Raw genomic sequence first — 23922 nt, forward strand, 5'->3', positions numbered from 1 at the left:
ATATCCATGAACACTCACCCAACCATTGGTAGGAGACCTCTTGAAGACCCAGATGCTTGAATCAGCTGAAATAGTACCAAGTGTTTACTGATTACTCTTAATAGGGCAATGGAGCACAGGTTACTCCATACTATCAAAAATTATAGGTCATAACTATTGATAATTCCAGCGACTACCATTATAAATTACTCAAGGAAAAGAAGACTGAGTAAAGAGTTCTAAGGTGAAACCGTGTGCATGTATGTAAATGTGTACATTTCCTCCAGCTCTATTAGTGATATAAGTCTGATAACATAATTCTTGTAAGTATAAGTACACTGGCAGAATAAAATTTTTTAAATTAATATGTTATAAACTTCTTAAGGAAAGCATGTAAAATATTAATATGGTTCAAATAGAAAATTTCTAAAAAAAATAATGTTTTTTTAAAGACAATGCCGATTTCTCAACACTAAGCACTTTAGTAACATACAGGAAAATATTTTCAGTCTCCTGCACTTAAAAAAAATATACAGTTCTTAACTTTAGGTCTTTTAATATACTAATGATTCTTCTAATAAAAGAATTCTCATATTTCAACACATAAAACTCATAACACTGAGGACTAAACAAAAGCCTCCTTGCTCAAAGGTGAAGACTATTTTCAACATTATTGATTAAAATCTAAAAGTTATCAACTTAATAGAACAGTATCTGATGTTAACCTAATTTCAAAGTGGAGTAAAGCAGGGGTCAACACCTAGATGAAATACAATAATGTTTTTCTCAGTCTCTGGAAAGTGGGAGGCAGAATGATAACCCTTCCCATCTTACATTCCCCCTGTATCATGACTCACTCCAAAGATCTATGTGGTAAAAATTAAGACACTCTACTACTGCAGAAATTGCCAGGAAAAAAAAATGGAATGTTCTATATTTCTATATTTTTCTCTGATACATGTGTATCAAGTAAGGTAACAAGTGAAACGAGCCTAATTTGGTTTAAATAGTTTAGACAGGTGAATGAAAAAGAACATTTGACATTTAAGGTCAAGTAAGCATATTCAAGCTACCAAAGAAACACTGAAATCCCAAGCCAGCAAAAATATTCCAATCTGGCTGATAAATGACTTAACTGTTAGATTTCTAAAGACAGCTTTACAGTATAATATATCCATCACTTATTGAACATGAAAGAACTTTTGAAGTCTTGAGAACAGCAACAAAATAAAGACCAGAAGCATAAAAACATTTCCTGTCTGCCTACAGTAGATGAGGAAAATATCTGATAGTGTCAGGGACAGATTTGAGGAAAAAGTGGAGAAAAGGAATGGCTAATAGAAGACTAGCCCTACAGTAACTAAGAATTCTAATGTCCTAATATGAAGAAAAACTAAAGATAAAAAAAGAAATAATCAAAAATGGAGTAAAGACTGACAAAAAAAACTTGCGTGTGAGAAAACTGCAAACATTTTAGACCTCTACTGCAAATTTTAAATGACAAAGTATACCAATATTACCTTTCTTTCGAAAGAGTGCATTTAGGTAATTTTCTGCTTGGCATTCAATCTTTTCAGTGTTGGACTGGCCCTGAGATGATAGTTCCTCTGTTGGTGTTGACTGTGAAGAATCAAGAGATGGTATACAATCCTAAAATTATAAGAAAACAACATAAAAAAATCACTTTTTATTATACATGAAATTCCATTAAAAATTGCAAAAAAATATTCTCTAAATGTTCATTTATTCTATCAAATTATATAGAGAGAACATAAAATTTGGGACAGGAGTCAGGAGAAAAGAAATTTAGCTTTGATACCAAATTAGCCTTATTTTTTGGCAAAACTACAGTCAAAAATGGAGGGGGGAGCAGAGTAGATAAAATATATTGCTAAATAAATTCATTAGATAGCAATGCCAATAATGAGAGTTGTAACAACAAAGCAGGTATGTTTACCCACTAATCTGACCAAAATGGGTACAGGTTCTCAAGTTGTCATTTCTTTTCAGCCTTTCTCACAACAGTAAAGAATTAGGACTTTCCACCATACAAGAAGATGCTGCTTGTCTAGTTTATGCCCTGTTTATATTAGACACTAAATATTTAATCATTTACACAGGAAATAACTGTGATATCCAAAAGACTTCAAGAGAGTAAAAGGCTAAAAAGTAGTACCGCATTATCCTCCAGCTACAGATTCCTAAGAAAGACTACAGGGTGGTCTCAAATCAAACTAGGCCTCTAAACTCACTGTCATCTACCTAAATACAAAACAGGTCTAAACTGAACTTCATGAGTCAGGGAGCTATAAGGAAGAAATGTGAAATAAGCAAAAAAGATGAGTGTTTTGTGATTTCACCTGCAAGTTAAGCTAAATGTTAGACTTTAAAATATTCTTCACATTACCAAAATCAAGTATTTAAATTTCCACTGTAAATCACCAATTTTCAGAAAAAAATTCAGTTAAAAAAATTGTGTTACAATTGTGCAATTAGTTTAGAAATAATTTCATAGCACTAAAACTTACACTGACTGCTTCTCTCTGTAGATTACAAAATGAACATTTTTCATCCATAGACCAGTCAGTCAGCTCTTCTGGTTCACAGTCTTTAAAAGAGGGAAAAATATTCATTAAGTATACTAACTTTATTAAAACAAATAAAATTACCACTCTCCACAGCAATGGCTCATATAAAAAAACTAACTACTAATAGTAAAGGGAGAAGGCCTAACTTTGAAATTAAAGTGATGACCTCTAGAAAGAAATAAACAGAGAAGGCTGTAAGGAGAGTAATTTGCACTATTATGGGACAAAGTATCAAGAACAATGAGCTGGTTATAAATTAATTTTCTAACAATAGGGTCTTAAGTATCATCTAACCTTCTAAAAGATTCAATTTATCATTACCTATTAATTTTTAATTTTCACTATGAAAGAAATCAAAACAGGGAGATATGGGGGCAAAATAAATAAATTTTGCACATCATGAAAGCAACATAAAACAGAGAAAATGGAGTAAAGCACCAGAAAAGCCCACAGATTTGAGAAAATGGAATGCTGTCCAAAAAAACAGAAATCCATAGCTAAAGAGATCTGATTTTTATTACATTGTTTAAAGGTGTTGCTGCAAGAGTTAGAGTAGAAGGCAGGTAAACATGTTATATTATTCAACACAAAACATTTTTTTTTCACAAGAATGTTTCATATAAGTCAACTATTATAATACAAAGTTTGTGTGAAACAAACATTTATAATGAAGAAATTTTATGAAGATAGAATATCATTGCCATCCTAACTATACTTGGTATAGACAGTGATTTTTCAAAGTTTCTTCTTGCAGTAAAACTCTCCATCTCTTTTCCCAAATAAATTTTTACACAGAACCTCAAATATATGAAACCATTATCACCTGAGGCAGTTACCCTGGTACTAATTTGAAAAGCACTGGGGTATACCACAGTAATTTTCCCTCATACTTTTGAAATACATAATGAAGTTGAATACATGTTTCTACTAAACTACACAGAAAATAAGCTTACCTTTGTTGGAATAATAATAAATAAATAAGAGTGAGGATCAGCCTTTAAGCAATTTTTACATCAATCCAGATACACAAATCAGAGTAGAAGATAGTATGATGTGATGGAGTATGAAGTGTATAGTGATAGCTCCCTTAGGTTTTAACAGTGGTCCAGAAATATTCCTATTATTTATCTAAACTTAGAAATGGTAGGAAATGGGAGCATGAAACCCAGTACAGGGCAATGTAAAGATAACTGGATTTAAAGTCTCCAAAAATCTGTAATGGAACTTACTGGTTGTAACCTTGTCAAGTCACAACATTTTTGTTTTAATTTTCACATCTGTAAAGTAAGGATCCCACTACCTAACTTGTGGATCACATGAAAAAATGTGAAAATATTTTATAAACTCTAAAACACCATGCAAAGGCTAGTTACTATCAAAACAGGATCATCAGTCATTATTTCTTAAATCTATACAATCACAAATATATTTAATAAGGTTAATTTGCATAAGACAGATAATTTTAATATATCAGTTTAAGAAAACTGATCACTTTTTTGTAAACAACCTGATTAATCAAAAGTTTAAGCAATGTGTACAATTAGAAACCCAGAACTGTAGTTATGTAGGTGTATAATTTTCTTCAACCTTTCAGCCTGTCACTATAGAATAATACATTCACACTCCTGAATGTGGAATTGTGCAATGTCTCTTCCTGATCAGTGGAATGAATGTGGGAGAAGTGGAAGTATACTCTTCCAAGCTGATGCTTTAAAAGGTATGGCAAGTTCCCCCAGTTCTGTTGAGTTTCTACCTTGCAACACGAAAAGAACTTGCCCAACACAGCCATTACTCCTTCCGACTGGCACCTGGAATCATCAGGAGAAGTGATTCCTGAAGTCCAGTGAATCAGATCACCCATTGAGCAAGCAATAGATTTTAAGAGCTCTTTGTTATGCAGTATACTGTGCAAAAACTTGACTCATATGCTAAGCATAATAACTTTGATAGATCAAGGAAACCTTACTGCTTTTTTATTATGGCCTCATGAATAAAAAATATGAAAGATATCTAGCACTGTGATTTTTTAAAAAATAGCTGGTAGTCCTGGAGAAGAGGTAATTTTGAAAAACTACTATAAGGTTTCATGAAGTTTCAGTGATAAATATGTTGAACTGAGGAACAACTCTGGATTAATTAAAACAATTACCAGCTGTAAAATAAATTGGGCATGTTCAGATTATCTCATTTATTTTAGTTATTTTAGAAGTTCTTCAGAGAGATGTTAATTAAAGTAAATCCCTATGTGGTTAAATAAACAGCACTGAATAAATCAACAATTATACAAATGCCATTAAATTTTGCTGGGTTAAAAAAAACTATGACTTTACTTACAAATATTTAATAACTACTCTTTCTACATCAACTTTTGATTTTGAGTTCAAATAAATGATGATGAGACACATTTTTTTTACTTATTGGAAAAAAAGTTTTGAAAAATAAACTCTAAGCCAGATTTGTTTGTCCAGATTATCTTTTCATGTCACAAAAAATAAATACTGCAACAAAATACATTCATTTTATTTCTCAAACAAAATAAGACAATAAATCAGATATCCCTAAAATAAGTTGCCTCTTATTCTGAAATTTTAATACATGAAGCTATAAATTAAAAAAGGGCCAAAGTTTGTATCTCACAGAAAAGGCAATGTCATAATGAAAACGGATAGTAAGTGACTAACAAAAGATCAACATTTTCACCATGGGTATACACTCATGGGCAAAGTTTGGTTCTAATCATTTTACCTAATCTATCTTGGAAAGATAACAGACTTTGAAATTAGAGAGCCTTGGAACTGAGATATCTTTCCAAATACTAGATGTGGCCTTTGGCAAGTTACTTTCCCTGGCGTCAATTTCCTCATCCATTAAAATGAGGATAATAATTACACCTTAAGACTGTAGTAACAAAATTAAACAAGAATGCATGAAGAACACCTAACAAGTCCAATTGGTGGTACTCTCATTTTCTTTTAGATAATCATACTTCCTTTGAATGTTTTTATTCTCTTCAGTACCCTTTAACCACAAGAAATAAATGTAAAGTTCCCAAAGACAAAGCCCAATGAAAAGTGAAAAAAGAGAATACTGAACTAGAATGATCATGAAGGTCATGAAAAAGTAGTTATAACTATGTTGATTTTTTTTTAATTTTATAAATGTTCATTCACTTTTGAGAGAGAGAGAGAGAGAGAGAGAGAGAGAGAGAGAGACAGCGTGCCCAGGAGTGAGCATGAGCGGTGGAGGGGCAGAGAGAGAGGGAGATACAGAATCCAAAGCAGGCTCCAGGCTCTGAGCTGTCCACACAGAGCCTGAGGCAGGGCTCCAACTCACAAACCAGGAGACCACGACCTGAGCTGAAGTCGAATGCTTAACCAACTGAGCCACCCAGGTTACTACTAACAAATGTTGACCTTGAGGGAAGATACTGAACATTGGGCAATGTTATTAAAAAATAAAATTTCGGGGCGCCTGGGTGGCGCAGTCGGTTAAGCGTCCGACTTCAGCCAGGTCACGATCTCGCGGTCCGTGAGTTCGAGCCCCGCGTCAGGCTCTGGGCTGATGGCTCGGAGCCTGGAGCCTGTTTCCAATTCTGTGTCTCCCTCTCTCTCTGCCCCTCCCCCGTTCATGCTCTGTCTCTCTCTGTCCCAAAAATAAATAAAAAACGTTGAAAAAAAAAAAAATTAAAAAAAAAAAAAAAAGAAAAAAAAAATAATAAAATTTCATTATGAAAGTACATAGTAACTATACTGAAAAGTACAAAGAAGGAAAACTATTTGTAATCCCATCATCTAGAGATAATGATTAAATTTTGCAATATATCCTTCCAGTTTATATTCTAGGTCTTTTCAAAAATGAGCATCAGCAGATTCTTTGAAAACATCAATAAAAGTGATAAACCTCTACCCAGTCTAACCAAGTAAAGAAAAAGAAAATATCAGAAGTGAAAGATGGGCCATCACTACAGATTCTATGAATAATAAAAAAATAAAAAAATATTATGAACAATATTAGTTGGACAAATTCCTTGAAAGACACTATCTACCAAATTTCAAACAAAAAATAGAAAATCTCAATAGGACTATATCTACTAAAGAAATTAAATCAATAATCAATAACCTACCAAAACAAGAAAACTCCAATCCAGATGATTTCTCTACAATCTGTTCCAGAAAATAAAAGCAGAAGGAATACTTCCTCATTCTATCATTATTATCTATCATCATTACCTAACTACCAAAAACTGTCTGAACAGACACCTCATCCAAGGAGATACGCAGATCTCAAATAAGCTTATGAAAAGATGCTCAATATCATTTGCCGAGATGCTCAATATCATATGCTGCTAGAGAATTGCAAATTAAGATGAGCTACCACTACACACCTACTAGAATAGTTTAAGTCCGAAACACTGACAACATCAAATGCTGGTGTGGATGCAGAGCAAAAGGAACTTAAATTCATCACTGGTAAGAACACAAAATAGTACGGCCACTTTTGAAGATGAGTCTTACAGTTTCTTCAAAGTTTAACATAATCTTTCCATACTTATCTAGCAATGGGGCTCCTAAGTATTTACACAAATGAGCTGGAAAGTTATGTCTACATAAAACCTGTACACAAATGTTTACAGTAGCTTTATTATTAATTACCAAAACTTGGAAGTGACCCAAATGTCTTTTAAGTAGACTGTGGTACATCTAAACAAGGCAGTATTATTCAGTAATAAAAAGAAATGAGCTATGATGCCATGAAAAGACACAGGAAACTTATATGCATATTGTTCAGTGAAAGAAGTGAGTCTGAAAAGACTAAATACTGTATGATTTCAATTATATGACATTATGGAGAAGAAAAAAAAAAACAGTAAAAAGAGCAGAGGATTGGGGACAGAGGAAAGAACTAAAAAGGTGATGAATACAGATGATTTTTAGGCCACTGAAACTATTGTGTTGGATATTATAGTGTGGATACATGACTGTGCATTTGCCAAAATGCAGACAACTGTACAACATGTAGACTTAACTATGAGGCTTTAATTAATAAAATATATTGATATTGGCTCATTAACTGTAACAAATGTACCACACTAATGAAAGATATTAACATAGAGAAACCTTGAAGGGGGATTATATGGGAAATCTTTGTACTTTCTACTTGATTTTTTTCTGTAAATTTAAACTGCTCCAAAAATGCTATTTAAAAAATTAGGATATTATACACATGTTTATTTGTCACAAATATTTCCTATGCTCAAATATACTCTAAATCATTTTTAACAGATATGCATGGTTCATCAAACAGATGCATCGTAACTTATTTAATCAATACCCTATTTTTGGATACTTAGTCTTGGGATTATAAATAGCATGATGAATACACTTGGATAAGTTTTTGTGTACACATTGATAAGAGCTAATATAATTTACCTAACTATAAAATACAGCAATATTAGATTCTCTGGTTTTAACATAGATAATCAATTCATATTAGAAAACTACTGACTTAATACTAGGCCATGAATTCCTAGTAGTTCCTTTCCTCACCGCTAATCACAGTTCCTTACACAAAATAAGCATTCAAAATATTTCATCTAACAAAAAGGTAATACACAATGGGGAAAAAGACATCTCTTCAATAAATGCTAAGAAAACCGAATAGCTACATGTAAAAGAACGAAACGGGACCGCTTTCTCACATCATACACAAAAATAAAGTCAAAATGGATTAACGACCTAATTGTGAGACCTGAAACCTTAAAATTCCTAAAAGAGAACACAAGCAGTAATTTCTCTGACATTAGTGGTAGCAATATTTTTCTAGGGCAAAGGAAACAAAAACAAAAACAAACTATTGGGACCTCATCAAAATAAAAAGTTTCTGCAGAGAAAGGAAACCATCAACAAAGCAAAAAGACAGCCTACAGAATGGGAAAAGATATTTGCAAATGATATATCTGATAAGAGGTTAACATCCAAAATATATAAAGAATTTATTCATCTCAATACCAAAAAACCACAAATAATCCACCTAAAATATGAACATGAATAGACATTTTTCCAAATGACCACAGGCACATGAAAAGATGCTCAACATCACTCATCATCACGGAAATGCAAATCAAAAGTACAATGAGATATCACCTTATACCTGTCAGAACGGCTAAAATCAAAAAGGCAAACAAGTGATAGGTATTAAGGAGGGCACTTGTTGTGATGAACACTGGGTGTTGTATGTAAGTGATGAATCACTAACTTCTATACCTGAAACTAATATTACACTGTATGTTAACTGACTAGAATTTAAATAAAACCTTAATTTAAAAAATGCAAGAAACAACAAGAGTTGGAGAGGATGTAGAGAAAAAGAAACTCTTGTACACTGTTAGTGGGAAGAAAAATTGGTACACCAGTGTGGAGAGTCTTCAAAAAATTAAAAATAGAAATGCCATATGATCCAGTAATTCCAATACTATTTACCCCAAAAAACCCCAAAACACTAATTCAAAAAGATATATGCACCCCTATGTTTTACTGAAGCATTATTTACAAAAACCTAAAGATGGGAAGCAACCCAGTGTCCATTGATAGATGAATGGATAAGAAAGATGTGAGATGCACACACATACTAAAATATTACACAGCCTTAAAAAAGGATGAGATTATGCCATTTGTGACAGCATGGGTGGAGCTAGAGAGTATTATAAGTGAAACAAGTCAGACTGGGAAAAATCAATACCATATGATTTCAATCATGTGGAAACTAAAAAACAAACAAACAAACAAAAAAAAACCAAATCAATAAACAAAAGCACAACTGGACCTATACAGAGAATAAACTGGTGGTTCCAAAGGTAAGGAAGGGGTGGGTGGGGTGGGAGGACAGGCAAAATGGATGAAGGCGGTGGGGGGGGGGGGAATAACAGTCTTCCAGTTATGGAATGAATAAGTCACAGGAATAAAAGGCACAGCACAGGGAATATAGTCAATATTGTAATAGTACTGTATGATGACAGGTGATAGCTACACTTGGGGTGAGCATAACATATAGAGAAGTCCAATCATTATGTGCACACCTGAAACTAATGTGACATTGTGTGTCAACTATACTCAGATTAAAAAAAAAATTGGGGGGGAGGGGAGCCAGAGTGGCTCAGTCAGTTAAGTGTCTGACTCTTGATTTCAGCTGGGGTCATGACCATGGGATTGAGCCTTGTGCGAGCTCCGTGCTGAGCATGGAATCTGCTTAAGATTCTATCTCTCCCTCTGCCCCTCTCCCCCACTTGTGGTCTCTCTCTAAAATTAAAAAAAAATTTTTTTAATGTTTCACCTAATAAATCTTAAAAAATTGTTTTGTGCAGCACCTGGGTGGCTCAGTCAGTTGAGCATCTGACCCTTGATTTCAGCTCAGGTCATAATCCAGGGTCATGGGATCCAGCCTCAAACTGAGCTCTGCACTAAGCATGGAGTCTGCTTGATATTTTCTCTCCTTCTGCCCCTCTCCCCTACTCACACACTCTCTCTCTCTCAAAAAAAAAAATAAAAACAAATAAAAAATAAAAAATAATTTTGTTGTCTCCACCATCATAGTGTTTAGAGTTGAAAAAAGGATATTATGTCAAAAATATTAAACTTCAGTCAGTGGTACAGGCAGGGGTCAGCAAAACTTTTCCATAAACAGCCAAATAGTAAATATTTTAGGTTTTGCAGGCCATACCATCTGTCACACCATTCAACTCTACTGTTGTAGTATAAAAGCAGACAGAAAATGTTTCAACAAATAAGAGGGGCTGTTTCCAATAAAACTTTATTAACAGGACAATTAAATTTGAACTTCACATAATTTTCACATGCCATGAACTATTAATCTTCTTTTGTTTTTTTCCCCACTATTTAAAAATGTAAAAATTACTCATAGCTTAGAGGCCATTCAAAAGTCAACAAGCTGTATTTGCCCCACATGCTATAGCTTGCAGACCTCTGATATAATCTCCCTTCCAAATGTAGACACACCTAGAGAAAAACCAATAAGGATCTATCAGCCAGTTTACATAGGCCTACTGCACTCTTTTCATATTTTTGTAAATATTCAGTCACAAATAAATCAGATGATCCCATAGGTGGAAGAAACCAGCTCACAAATAAGACATGAGAAAGGACTGACTAAATCAGAAAAAAAGAGGGAATTTTTGCTTAAAAGTTTAATTTTTTAATAAAAAATAATTTAGAGTAATATACAAGAATCTTTTGCTACGTAATATACTTAGTTTCTGGGTTTTGCAAAGTAATAAAGGTTCAGATTTCCAATGATTTATCTGAAAACATACACTAATCTATTTGAATTCTGCATACAAATTTCTTTAGTGACAAATCCCTATACTTGTAGTCTCAGCATCTAAATATTAAACCATTTTTAACATTGGCAACAAAACAAGCACACTTATTTATAAGAGGTAAGAAAGAAGCTGGAGATGTCTATAATGGATAGTTTTTACATGTCTTTTCAAAAGGCTCTACATTTTTTATTTAATTTTCCTTCAAAATATATGGCTGTCTTCATCCTTGCACAGATTACAGATTTATTGCTATTATATTATCATTCTTAAAGCTACAATTTAATTAGAAGCTTTTTTTTTAATCATAAAAGCAGAAAAAGGAGGAGGAATTTACCTAAGAAACCTGATGAAAGAGTATCTGAGGGTGAAAAAAAGGCAATGAATATGTGCTTATATGCAAGTTCCAAAGCTTAGCTAATTTTGTTAACTCCTCTCACCAAAAAAAGCACTAAAAAGGACATAAAGTATAAGATCTATCTGAATTTAAATAAATGGAATGAGATATACTGCAATGGGTGATTAAATCAACTAAGTAAATTAATTATAAATAGATCTACAATGAAATACTGTTAAGAAAGATGAAAGATGATCTAGGCGTTATATACCAAAATGATATACCAGTGAACACAATATGCACAGAAACTATATACACTGTGCATAGAGTATACACTACTATAATAAAAGAATAAATATACACAAGCACATATCTTACATTTACATAAAAATGTTTAAAGGTTATCTATGGATTGTGGGACTAGGAGTAATGTTTTTCTTTCTGGCTTATCTGTATTTTCAAATTCCCTAAAATAAACATGTACAACGTGCATACTAAAGGAATACTAGCCTAGAAACAAAAAACAAAGTATTTATTTCCTTAGAACATTCTGCCCTTTGCATAATAAACAATTTCTGAAGGAACATAAATATACACATATATATACAATGTATAAACAAATGAAAGTAGGGGAAGCAACAGGCTAAGAGTCTTAAGTTGTAATTTGGGTTACCAGAAGACAATTAAGTATAATGTTGACTTCTGACATGAATGAGGAGAGCAGGTTAAGAAAGGAAGGCTGAAGAAATAGGTCAAGCATAGGTTAAATTCTTGTTTCTTTAAATGTTTCCTTTGTTCATTTGTAAGCTCAGAAATATAGGTGAAACTACAGTTAGTACTGCTAAAAAATATATCAGGTAAAAATACTTAATTCAGTGTTGAATTATGACAAGATGAGAAATGATTAAAGTTAAAAGAAATAAAAAATGATCTTAGCTATAAGAATAATAAAACACAAGAACAAGCACATTTTGGAATCTTCATTCTTAAAGTCGTGTTCTACATGTGTATCAATTCATCTCACTGAAGACAGGTGGTTGGGACAAATGATCTTTCACAGATACTTTCAGATCTACAATTTATAACTCAATTATCCTGCTCAACATTAATAAAGAAAGAGCAGAAAACTGACTACTCCCGTCATCACTTCCTCAACTCCCACCATCACTCCCTCAACTTAAAGACTTATTTATACAGAAGAGAGAAGGCCCTGTAGAGATGTCTTGGGTCTTGGTAGAATGGCAGGTACCACAGGATAGAAGGTAACAGAGTTAGCACATAAAACTGACCCCATACAAGACTCAGAAATAATTTGATCAAAATCAAAGCAGTAAATCTATACTAGCACTACCATTTTGTGAATAAACAGGAATATAATTTCAGATGTCTACAAAACTGTTCTTTCCTAGTGCTCTACATTTCCAAGCAAGCAATAAGACAATTGAACTAGGGTATCACAGTAATTATATCATAAATCAAAATCTTCCACTAGGATTTATGCTACAGCATTTGAAAGAGATGGCTATACTACATAACAAATAGTATTATACATAAATATAAGATTCTGAACACACATGGCAGGATTTTTCAGAATGACAATCTGATTTCCAGGCTGCCTATCTCATGAGCAACAGAAAATATTTATTTAAATCTTCTTTAAGTGAGGACACATAATATGTAATAAAAATTAAATTGTACCATTAAGCCAAAAACAAGCTTCAGTTTCCATTTTGATCAGTGTACTAAAGTTTTTAAAAAGATTTATAAAACAAAATATTTGGATTTTATTTATTCATTTAAAAATACTAATTAAACAAGACCACAAATTCATATTTAATATAAAGTTAGCATAGAACAACCATTTTTCGTTTATTAAATGGGACAGAGTTTTAAAATAAAATTTAAAAAGCATTACCTTCAAATAAACTGAGGTCTCTTCGTAGCCGTGGTCCATAAAGCCCTTCTAAAATACTCTCAAAACCTGTGTTGTAAAAGAGAGAAAAATATATAACCTACTGGAAGAGTTAATTTTATAATAATCAAAAACCATGAACTCTATATGATTTAGAAATTTATAAATTTTACATATTATAAGGTGTCATTTTTCCTTAACGTGTATTAAGCTGAAGTAGGCAACACACAATAAACAATCAAACAATGACTATCAGAAATCACATGATTGTGAAATTAAAATATTCAAATGTAAATATTCACAACTAAAACAAGTAAATATCTTTGTTATTTAGAAATATTCTGAGGTTGAAATATTATAAGCAGTAATAATTTTGTAGACAGAATAAAAAACCAAACATGTACTACATTCCAGTTTATATTTGTTATAAAAAATGTTAATGTAAAAGAAAGTAGCATCTTTAACCCCAATTAAAAGAATGAGTAAATGAATGAGAAAATCTTGCTGTGAAAAGTATGATGTACAAAATTTAAATCTACATACTTGTATAAATGAAAACACAACAATTTTTTCATGGTTATGGACTGCCTTGTTTTAAGGAAAAAATTACTGAATATCTTGTCAGGTTAACAAGACCCTAATTCATGAATTTACAAGAGTATTCTACCTTCTGAATATACTGATTTTAGTATTTTACAATTTTCTTTTTGAAGTCTGTACCTGTATCTTATTCAATTTTAAGCAACTTAATAAACTACAAGGCATCTCAAGAAAAATGACCAGAACGGCAAAATAACCAGGAAACCAAGAAAAGGAACTTAGGGAAGAAAACAACTTAAAGGTAGCATGATGGCTCTGAACAAAGAAAATTAAAGTAGATTTTTTTTTAGTGGTATTCCTAAATTATAAAACAGTGGAAATACTTCTATAGAAATGTTTCATAAATCATAAAATGTTTTATTTTTAAAAAATGTTTATTTATTTTGAGAGAGAACGTGTGCAAGCAGGGGAAGGAGAGATGAGAGAGAGAATCTAAGCAAGCTCCATGCTGTCAACAAGGAGCCCGGGATGGGGCTCGATCCCACAAACCATGAGCTCATGATGTGAGCCAAAATTGAGAGCTGGATGGTCAACCGACTGAGTCACCCAGTCACCCCCATAAGATGCTTTAAAAAAAATGTTTTTTAGTATCTTTGAAATCAAGATGTATATTAAAATCAATGGTGTGTTATAGCCAAGGAGTGGCAACATTTTTTTCATTTAGTAGAACATGAAGAAATAATACAACTTACAACTGATGTCTTAGATTTGACAAGGTAGTTATCATGATACTTGGTAAACACATACTTAATAAAATCTTCGTGAAACGATTCAGTACTAGTTCCAATAGTAGAAATTTCAGGCAGAAAGTGAATGAACTATCACCAGAGAGAGCTTTCAAGAATGCCTCATCAGGGAAATACAAATCAAAACCACACTGAGATACCACCTCACGCCAGTCAGAGTGGCTAAAATGAACAAACCAGGAGACTATAGATGCTGGAGATGATGTGGAGGAACAGGAACCCTCTTGCACCGTTGGTGGGAATGCAAACGGGTGCAGCCACTCTGGAAAACAGTGTGGAGGTTCCTCAAAAAATTAAAAATAGAACTACCCTATGACCCAGCAATAGCACTGCTAGGAATTTACCCCAGGGATACAGGAGTGCTGATGTATAGGGGCACTTGTACCCCAATGTTTATAGCAGCACTTTCAACAATAGCCAAATTATGGAAAGAGCCTAAATGTCCATCAACTGATGAATGGATAAAGAAACTGTGGTTTATATACACAATCGAATACTACGTGGCAATGAGAAAGAATGAAATATGGCCTTTTGTAGCAACGTGGATGGAACTGGAGAGTGTTATGCTAAGTGAAATAAGCCATACAGAGAAAGACAGATACCATATGTTTTCACTCTTATGTGGATCCTGAGAAACTTAACAGAAGACCATGGGGGGAGGGGAAGGGAAAAAAAAAGTTAGAGAGGGAGGGAGCCAAACCATAAGAGACTCTTAAAAAACTGAGAATAAACTGAGGGTTGATGGGGGGTGGGAGGGTGGGGAGGGTGGGTGATGGGCATTGAGGAGGGCACCTGTTGGGATGAGCACTAGGTGTTGTATATGGAAACCAATTTGACAATAAATTTCCTATTAAAAAAGAAAATTAAAAAATAAAATAAACCAAAAAATAAAAAAATAAATAAACATTTAAAAAAATTAAAAAAAAAAAAAAAGGATGCTATATAAAAGACTTCCAGTTTGGGTAAAGACTCAGACTGAAAGAACCCCAAATCTCTTTCTATTACTAAGATATTCTATTTACCAATGTGCTCCAAAAATAACATTGTAAACAATTATTTTAAGATGTTTTTCTATGACATATATTGGACAAAATGTATAAGCCTATATAATGTATTCCCTATGTAAGCCAACTGAATTTAAATGCTGAATGTTTCCTAGATTTGTTTGAAAAGAAGAAAACAAATAAGGACTTACACTTTTGTTTTATTGAGTTTCTCAGCTCCTCCCTAGATAACACCAAGGTCTTACATATATCCTGTTAATACTTATTCATAGTGCATAGTGTTGGTGCTACCATAAACATCTTTAATCAAAAGTTTTGTTTCTGGAAATCAATTATGGAAACATAATTGATGTTTGTATATTGACTCAATATCTAGCAACATTGCTAAATTCTCTATAAAAACTTATCTGGATATTCTTTACATACACAAACACATCATCTATAGAGAATGGTAGTTTTGTTTTCTCCTTTCAAATCCTTACTGCTTTCTTTTTTCCTGTTCTTGACTTACCACCTTAGCTAAAGCCTCCATTATGATACCGAAAATTAGTGATGATAGTAGACATCCTTGACTTTGTGAAAATTAATAAAAGGAAATTTCATTTAGAAAGGAGGCAGGAGGCCAGCAGTGGGAACTCTCATGTCCTATCACTAGTTGTCAACTGCAGCCTAAATGAAGAGAGGGACTTTGCATGTGGATACTACCTGACTGTCCCAGAAGGAAAAAAGAAGGCTTTCCTCCTCACCTGGCAACAGTTTAGCCAATGAGAGACTGTCATAACTCAGCCAATGAAAGGCCACTATACTCTGAACTCCCAGTTGGCTCCAATGTTTATAAGAGCCCACCCAACTTCCTCCTTTTCCTCTATAAAAAAAGAAACTTGTTCAGGGGACTTGCCTATGGTTTTGCCCCAGCTTGCTTGTCCAGGATGACAATTCTCTGCTATTCCTAAATAAATCCATCTTTTGCTGGTAAAATAACTGTCAGTTTTATTTTTAAGGTTAACTACTTATGTCCGATCTAAATGTGAAAGCATTCAAAGTTTCATCATTAAATATAATGTTGGCTACATTCTTTTAAAATAACACCACTTGGGGCACCTGGGGGGCTCAGTCGGTTAAGCATCCAACTTTGGCCCAGTTCATAATCTCACGTTAGTGGGTACAACCCCTCATCAGGTTCTCTGTTCTCAGTGAGGAGTCTGCTTCGGATCCTCTAAAGAGAGAGATGCAGAAACTGAAGCGGGCTCCAGGCTCTAAGCTGTTAGCACAGAGCCTGACACAAGGCTTAAACTCACCAACCACGAGATCATGACCTGAACCAAAGTCGGAGGCTTAACTGAGTGAGCCACCTGCATCCAAAGTATTGTTTCTTACGTTACTGCCCATTTCAACTATATTTCTCAATTTACTTGCATAAAATGTTTCAGTATATGTTCTTATCTAATGTCCAACAACATCAGCAGCTGTGTCCTTTTTGCTTCTTATTCCTTACTTTGGTTATTTATGCTTTCTCTTTTTTCTCAATCAAGCTCATTAAAGATTTCTCAATTTTTTTTTTAGTTTAAAAAGAACCTTCTTTTGATTCCTTGATCTTCTCTTTTGTATGTGTGTTTTCTTATCCACTAATTTATGCTCCTGCTTTTATTTCATGTCCTCTATTTTGAGTTTATTTGGCTCTTATTTTTCCTTTTTAAATGAATGTTTATCTCATTAACTTTCAGCTGTTCTTCTTTCCTAACATGTATTTAAAGCTATCAATTTCCATCTAAGTACTCCTTTAAGCTGCATTCCACAACTTTTGATACATTCGTATTCTCTCATCATTTGGTCAAAATATTTCCTAATTTCTATTATGACTACTTTTTGGACCCATGGGGTTTGGAAGCATATTTCTTAATTTATTTGAAGAAAATGCCCAATATAATTTCAATCCTTTGAAATTTTCTGAGATTGTTTATATGGTTGATACAGACAACTTTTGAAAATTCTCTACATATACTTGAAAAGAACACGCACTCTAAATTGGTGGATACAACATTCTGTATTTGTTCATTAGGTTAGCACGTTAACTGTACTCTTTAAATTATCCTTATTCATTTCTGTTATGTCTCTTCTCAATTGTTGAGAAAAGTATCTTAAATCTTCCATAAAATTGTGACTTTTTCTATTTCTTTGTTGTTTTATATATTTTTGAGGCTGTATTATCAAGTGTTTATAATTTTATAACTTTCATAGCTTCCCGGTGAATAGAACTTTATACAATTATGAAGTCACCTATTTTATTTCTAGCAATGAGTTTTGCATTAGACTATATGGTCTAATATTATACATTGACTATATGGTCTAATATTATACAGCTATAAAATAAAACATTTTTTGGTATTGTTTCCATGATAGGTCTTTTTCAATTATTTTACAAACTTCCTGTATTGTTAATGTGGAATATCTTTTTAAAAACACTCTGAGGGAAAAAAATAAAATAAAAATACTCTGACATTTTGTCTGAAGTTAGTAATTTAAATTTAAAAGTTACCAATATATTTGGGTTTAAATTTTTATCTACTTTTTTTCTATTTGTATCAAGGTGCTATGTTTCTGTTTCTCTCCTTTCTTGCAAATTCTGGAATTGACTGGATATTCTTCATTCCATTTGTTCTTCTCAGTTTGAAAATTGTGTCCTTTATTTCTATGCTTTTCTTAAGTTAACCCTGAAATTAGGATATAAATCTAAAGTTAATCAAATCTTTACCCATCATTGCAAGACTCAGACCTCCTCCCTACATACGCTATCGCTCTGTGTACTTTCCTGAGCATTATGTTGTTTTATGTTTAGAGACATATTTACCCTTGTCTTTGCTCTTCGTTACTTATTATAACTCAAAGCATGCTTCTTGGACTACTTTTCTTCTGCGTAAAGTAATTCCTTTAGTGAGCATCTGTTGCTGACAACACCCTTCATAAGACTGAATAAAAGTGTCTAAGTCATCCTCATTATATACTTTATGTTGCTCTCTTCTGTATTTTACCTCTCTCTTTTCATAACTGTATTACGGTTAATTTCTTCTACTCTATATATATATTCCATTTCACAAATTCCCTCTATTGTACAATCTGACAAACATACCCTCTGATTTAGAGTCAACTTTAAAGAGATATAATTTTCATACAATACCACGTATCCATTTTAAGGATAAAGTTCAACAAATTTTGACAAATGCATACTTTCATTTAATCAAGAACACAATCAAGACAGAATATTTCCATCAGCTCAAATGGTACCCTTGTGCCATTTTGAGTAAATTGCCTGAAATAATCCAAAGCCCAAAGAAACACTAATCTATTTTCTGTCATTATAAACTAGACTTGTCTTTTCTAGAGCTGCATCTAAATGGAATCACAAAATATACACTCTTTTGTATCTTGCTTCTTTTGACCAATAGTCTGAAATTTATTCATGGTGTTACACGTATCAGTAGTATTTTCCTTTTAATTGTGGAGATGTATTCTGTTATATGGATATATTATAAATTATCAATTCTCATGTTAATGGTCATTTGGGTTATTTAGAATGTGTGATTATTATAAATAAAGCTGGTATGTACATGCATGTATAAATCTTTATAAATATATCATATTTCTCTAATAAATATCTAAGATTGTTATTGCTGAAGTTACTTGTACAGTTGCTTTGGTTTGTTGTTAAAATTTTAAGAAACCAAATAGTCATTTTTGCAAAACGGCTGTAGTCTTTTACATTCCCACCAGTAATAATACAAGAGATCCAGTTGCACCAGAACCTTACCAACTTTCGCACTCTAATGAATGTGCATGTGGTTGTAATCTGCAGCTCCTTGATGACTAAAAACTGTTAGCATTCTTTCTATTGAAATGTCTCTATTCTGTTTTGTAACAGAATAATGCTGGCCTCATAAAGCAAACCGAGAAGATAGCTATTCTCTATTTCCTGAGTTTGTATATTTAAAAAATTTTTTTTTTAACGTTTATTTATTTTTGAGACAGAGAGAGACAGAGCATGAATGGGGAAGGGTCAGAGAGAGAGGGAGAGACAGAATCGGAAGCAGGCTCCAGGCTCTGAGCTGTCAGCACAGAGCCCGACGTGGGGCTCGAACTCACGGACCGTGAGATCATGACCTGAGCCGAAGTCGGACGCTTAACCGACCAAGCCACCCAGGCGCCCCCTGAGTTTGTATATTTTAATATTTATTCATTAACTATAAATCAGACCTGAAGTTTGCTTTATGGTAAGGTTTTAAATTATAATTCAGTTTTTTTAATCAATAAAAAATACTCAGATTATCTATTTCTTACCTAAGTCATTTTTGGCCATTGGTATCTTATAAGTTATAGTATTTATTTGCAGAAAGTTGTCCAAAAGAGTTTCTTATTACCCTTTAATGTCTGTAGAATCTGTAGTTATAGCCCTCTGTCATTTCCAGTATTTTTTTTTTTAATTTTTAAAATGTTTATTTTTGAGAGAGAGAGATACAGAGCACGAGCAGGGCAGGTGCAGAGAGAGAGAGAGGGAGACACAGAATCCGAAGCAGGCTCCTGGCTCTGAGCTGTCTGCACAAAGCTGGACATGGGGCTCAAACTCACGGACCATGAGATCATGACCTGAGCCAAAGTTGGACACTTAATGGCTTAACTGACCGCGTAAAGTGCCCCCCGCCCCTGTATTGGTTTAAGTATCTTCTCTCCTTTTTCATTAATCAGCCCAGACAAAATTTTATTGGTCTTTTCAAAATACCACTGATGGTTTCAATGATTTTCTTTATTGTCCATCCATTTCTGTGATTTTGATTTCTGCCATACCTTTATTACATCCTTCCTTCTAATTACTTTTGTTGCATTTGCACTTAATTTTTCTAAGTTTTCCAGGAGGAAGCTTAGATCACAGATTTTTTCCATTGCCCTTTTAAACATTTTTTATTTTTAGAGAGGAAAAGTGTGAGAAGGAGAGGGGCAGAGGGAGAAAGAGACAGAATCTTAAGTAGGATCCACACTCAGCACAGAGGCCAATGCAGGGCTCAATCTCACAACCCTGGAATCATGACCTGAGCTGCAATCAAGAGTCAGACACTCAACTGACTGAGCCACCCAGGCACCCCAATTGTCCTTTTCTAATAAAAGCATTTAAAGCTATAAGCTTCTCTATATTCATTATTTTAGCTCCATCTCATAAATTCTGATCACCTATCTTTACATTTTCATTCAGTTCAAAATGTTTGCAATTTCTCTTATGTTGTCTTCTCTTACACACAGGCTATAAATGTGTTGTTTAATTTCCAAAAATTTGGTCATTTTCCGGAAATCTTTGTTACTAAATTCCAACTGAATCCTTGTGATCCATAAAGCATATTGTGTAAGATTGCAATCATTTTATATTTGTTGAGGTTTACAAGTAGCATATGAAGTACATTGGAGAATTCCATGTACACTTGAAAAGAATGTGTATTTGCAGTTATTGAGTAGATTGTACTATGAATGTCAGTTAGGCCTACTTGACTGATAGTGTTCTTTAAGTCTTCTACAGTTTTGTTTTTTTGTTTGTTTTGTTTTGTTTTGAAATCTTCTGTATTTCTGTAGATCATTCTCCATTAGGTTGTCAGCTTTTGCTTTGTGTATTTTGAAGCTCTGTTAATTAGGTGTTTATATGTGGGGTTTTTTTGGTGCATACGTCTTTTATTGGTTCTTTGTGAATTTACTTCATCATCATTAACAAAATGTTCTTTACCCTTGTTCTAAAGCCCTATTCCTTGATGTCTACTGTGTCTCATGTCACATCAGCCATAACAACTTTCTCATGATTAGCGTTTTTCTTCATTTTTTAAAAAAATTTTTTAAAGTTTGTTTTTGAGATAATAAACTCATTTTTGAGATAATAAAGTTTATTTTGAGATAATATAAATTTCTATACTTTCTATATTGACATCTATTTGATCCAGCACCATTTGTTTCCTTGAGAGGTGGGGACAGTGGAGGAGGGGCAGAGAGAGAGAGAGAGAGAGAGAGAGAGAGAGAGAGAGAACCCAAGCAGACTCTGAGCTATCAGTGCAGAGCCCGACACAGGGCTTGATCCCACAAACCATGAGATCCATGACCTGAGCTGAAACCAAGAGTCAGACACTTAATTGACTGAGCCACCCAGATGTCCCATAGCATTTTTATTTTATCTTTTTGCATCCTTTTTAACCTTTATGTTATCCCTTTATACTTACATGGAGTTTCTTACAACACACAGTTGAATCTTCCATTTTTATCCAGTCTGTAAATCTCTACTTTTTAATTGAAATGTTTAGACCATTAACATTTAATGTAATTATCAATATCAGTGGGTTTATAACTATCATCTTGTTATTTGTTTTCTGTCACATCTATCATATGTTCCCTTCTCTGACTCTCACCTCCCACAATATTGTTTTAGGTTAAATAACAATTTTTAGTATTCTATTATATTGCCACCATTAGTTTATTAGCTATACCTCTTCAGATTTTTAGTGCTGCCATAGGGCTGCAAAGGTTTTCTCTTAAAAATTTTAGAGATTTAGGGGTGCCTGGGTGGCTCAGTTGGTTAAGTGTCCAACCCTTGATTTCGGCTCAAGTCATGATCTCATGGTTCATGGGATTGAGGCCCACACTGGGTTCTGCGCTGACAGTGTGGAGCCTACTTGGGATTCTCTCTCTTCTACTCTCTCTGCCCCTCCTCTGCTTGCGCTCCTTTTTAAAAAAGTTTTAGATTTAAGTTTTACATTTAGGTTTATGGTCCTTTTTGATTATTTTTTTGTGAATGATGTGATAGGAATGATATTTTTTCCATACAGACATCTTTTTTTCTATATTTTCTATATTGACATCTATTTGATCCAGCACCATTTGTTTCCTTTTTACACCGTTTTCCTTTTTACATTCTCCATATTGCTCTTCATTATGTGTATGTTATCCCTTGATCCGTGAGTACACTGTGCAAATTCTAAAAGCAGTTTTAACATCCTGATCTGCTAATTCTATTATTTCTAGTCTAATTATTAACTATCAATTTCTATTAATTAATTTCTATTAATATCAATTTCTCCTGATGAGACACATTTTCCTGCTCTTTTGCACATCTAATAATTGCATGTGGATGCAGACATTATGAATTTTACATTGTGAGTGCTGGGGTTTTTTTCCTTTAAAGAGTGTCATACTTTATTTATTCAGGAAGTTAAAATACTTGAAGATAATTTTGAGGTTTTTAAAAAAGGTTTTTCAAACAGAAGCAAAAAAAGTCTTCCCGCTACTATGTTTAGCTTTCATGGATCTCCACTGAATACCTCTTGTATTCCATGATTGTTCTTACTCTGGTTGGTGGGAACCTGAATGACTCCCAACCCTGTGTGCGTCCTGGAAATTGTTCAGATTACAGCTCATTGGTAATCATTTTTTTCTAAGAGTGTTATTTATCAGCCCTTGTGGAATGTCATATTACATATGCATTAACTGGTTTTTAAAGATTCGTGCATTAACACGTGCTGGTTTCTTGACGTCTTTTTCTGTGTAGCTGCCTGCTTTCTGGTAGTATGGCCCCACAAATTCTAGCCACTTGAAACACTATGAATGCTGACTTCTATCTTCTCAAGTCAGTGAGACCACTGGGCTCTTTTTGGGTTCATCCTGCTTGTGCTACAGTCTGGATATGACCTCCAAGCAAAATGGTGGAGTGATCATAAAGCCTATATCATTAATTCCATTTTTCTCAGGGATCACACTTCTATGTTACCTGTTTTCCAATGCTGAAAAAAAAAAATGATTTTAAGTACATACTTCAGTTTCCTATCTGTCTACACAGGAGGATAAGTCCAAGCCCTCCAACTTTCCCCTGGTCAGAGGCAGAAGTTCATCTGCTGATTTGTCAGTTTAATAATTTTATTTATACAAGTTTTACTATGTTCTTTTTAAAATATTTAACGTCTTTTTTAAACTTTTATTTATTTTAGTAATCTCTACACCTAACATGGGGCTCAAATCCATGATGCCAAGATCAAGAGTCACAGGCTCTTCCAAGTGAACCAGCCAAGTGCCCTAAATATTTAACGTCTTTTTTTTATAGCTCCCCATTCCTTGCAAATATTGAGGTCTGTCATTTTTTAAATATGGTAAGCATAATCATTTTAAAAATCAGTATCTGGGAACGGGCAGGGTGGCTAAGTTGGTTAAGTGACCAGCTCTTGATTTTGGCTCACGTCATGATCTCACAGTTCTGGGATCAAGCCCCACATTGGGCTCTGTACTGACAGCATGGAACCTGCTTGGGATTTCTCTCTCCCTCCCTCACTCCCTCCCTCTCTCTCTCTCTCTCTGCTCCTCTCCCACTCATTCACTCTGTCTCTCTCTCTCAAAATATCAAAACATTCAAAAAAT

The 23922-nt window shown here is 33.6% G+C and overlaps 1 protein-coding gene across 12 annotated transcripts in view; it reads right to left on the minus strand.

The window, feature by feature from the left end:
* The window catches only part of LCORL (ligand dependent nuclear receptor corepressor like), a 167683-nt gene that overhangs the window by 101523 nt on the left and 42238 nt on the right, over positions 1–23922 (minus strand). For 8 of the 12 annotated variants that reach the window (XM_060655360.3, XM_060655348.3, XM_060655349.3 and 5 more), the window contains exons 2-4: positions 13152–13217; positions 2508–2587; positions 1500–1629 (exon numbers count right to left, since the gene is read on the minus strand). In XM_060655360.3, coding sequence (XP_060511343.1) covers positions 1500–1629; positions 2508–2587; positions 13152–13217 — 276 coding nt within the window. Of the gene's footprint in view, positions 1–18; positions 62–1499; positions 1630–2507; positions 2588–13151; positions 13218–23922 lie in introns of those variants that run through there. The other 4 variants (XM_060655353.3, XM_060655352.3, XM_060655354.3 and 1 more) reach the window with 2 other exon arrangements.

This window comes from Panthera onca, chromosome B1, assembly GCF_046562875.1.
Source record: "Panthera onca isolate mPanOnc1 chromosome B1, mPanOnc1 haplotype 2, whole genome shotgun sequence".
NCBI classification, from domain to species: Eukaryota; Metazoa; Chordata; class Mammalia; order Carnivora; family Felidae; genus Panthera; species Panthera onca.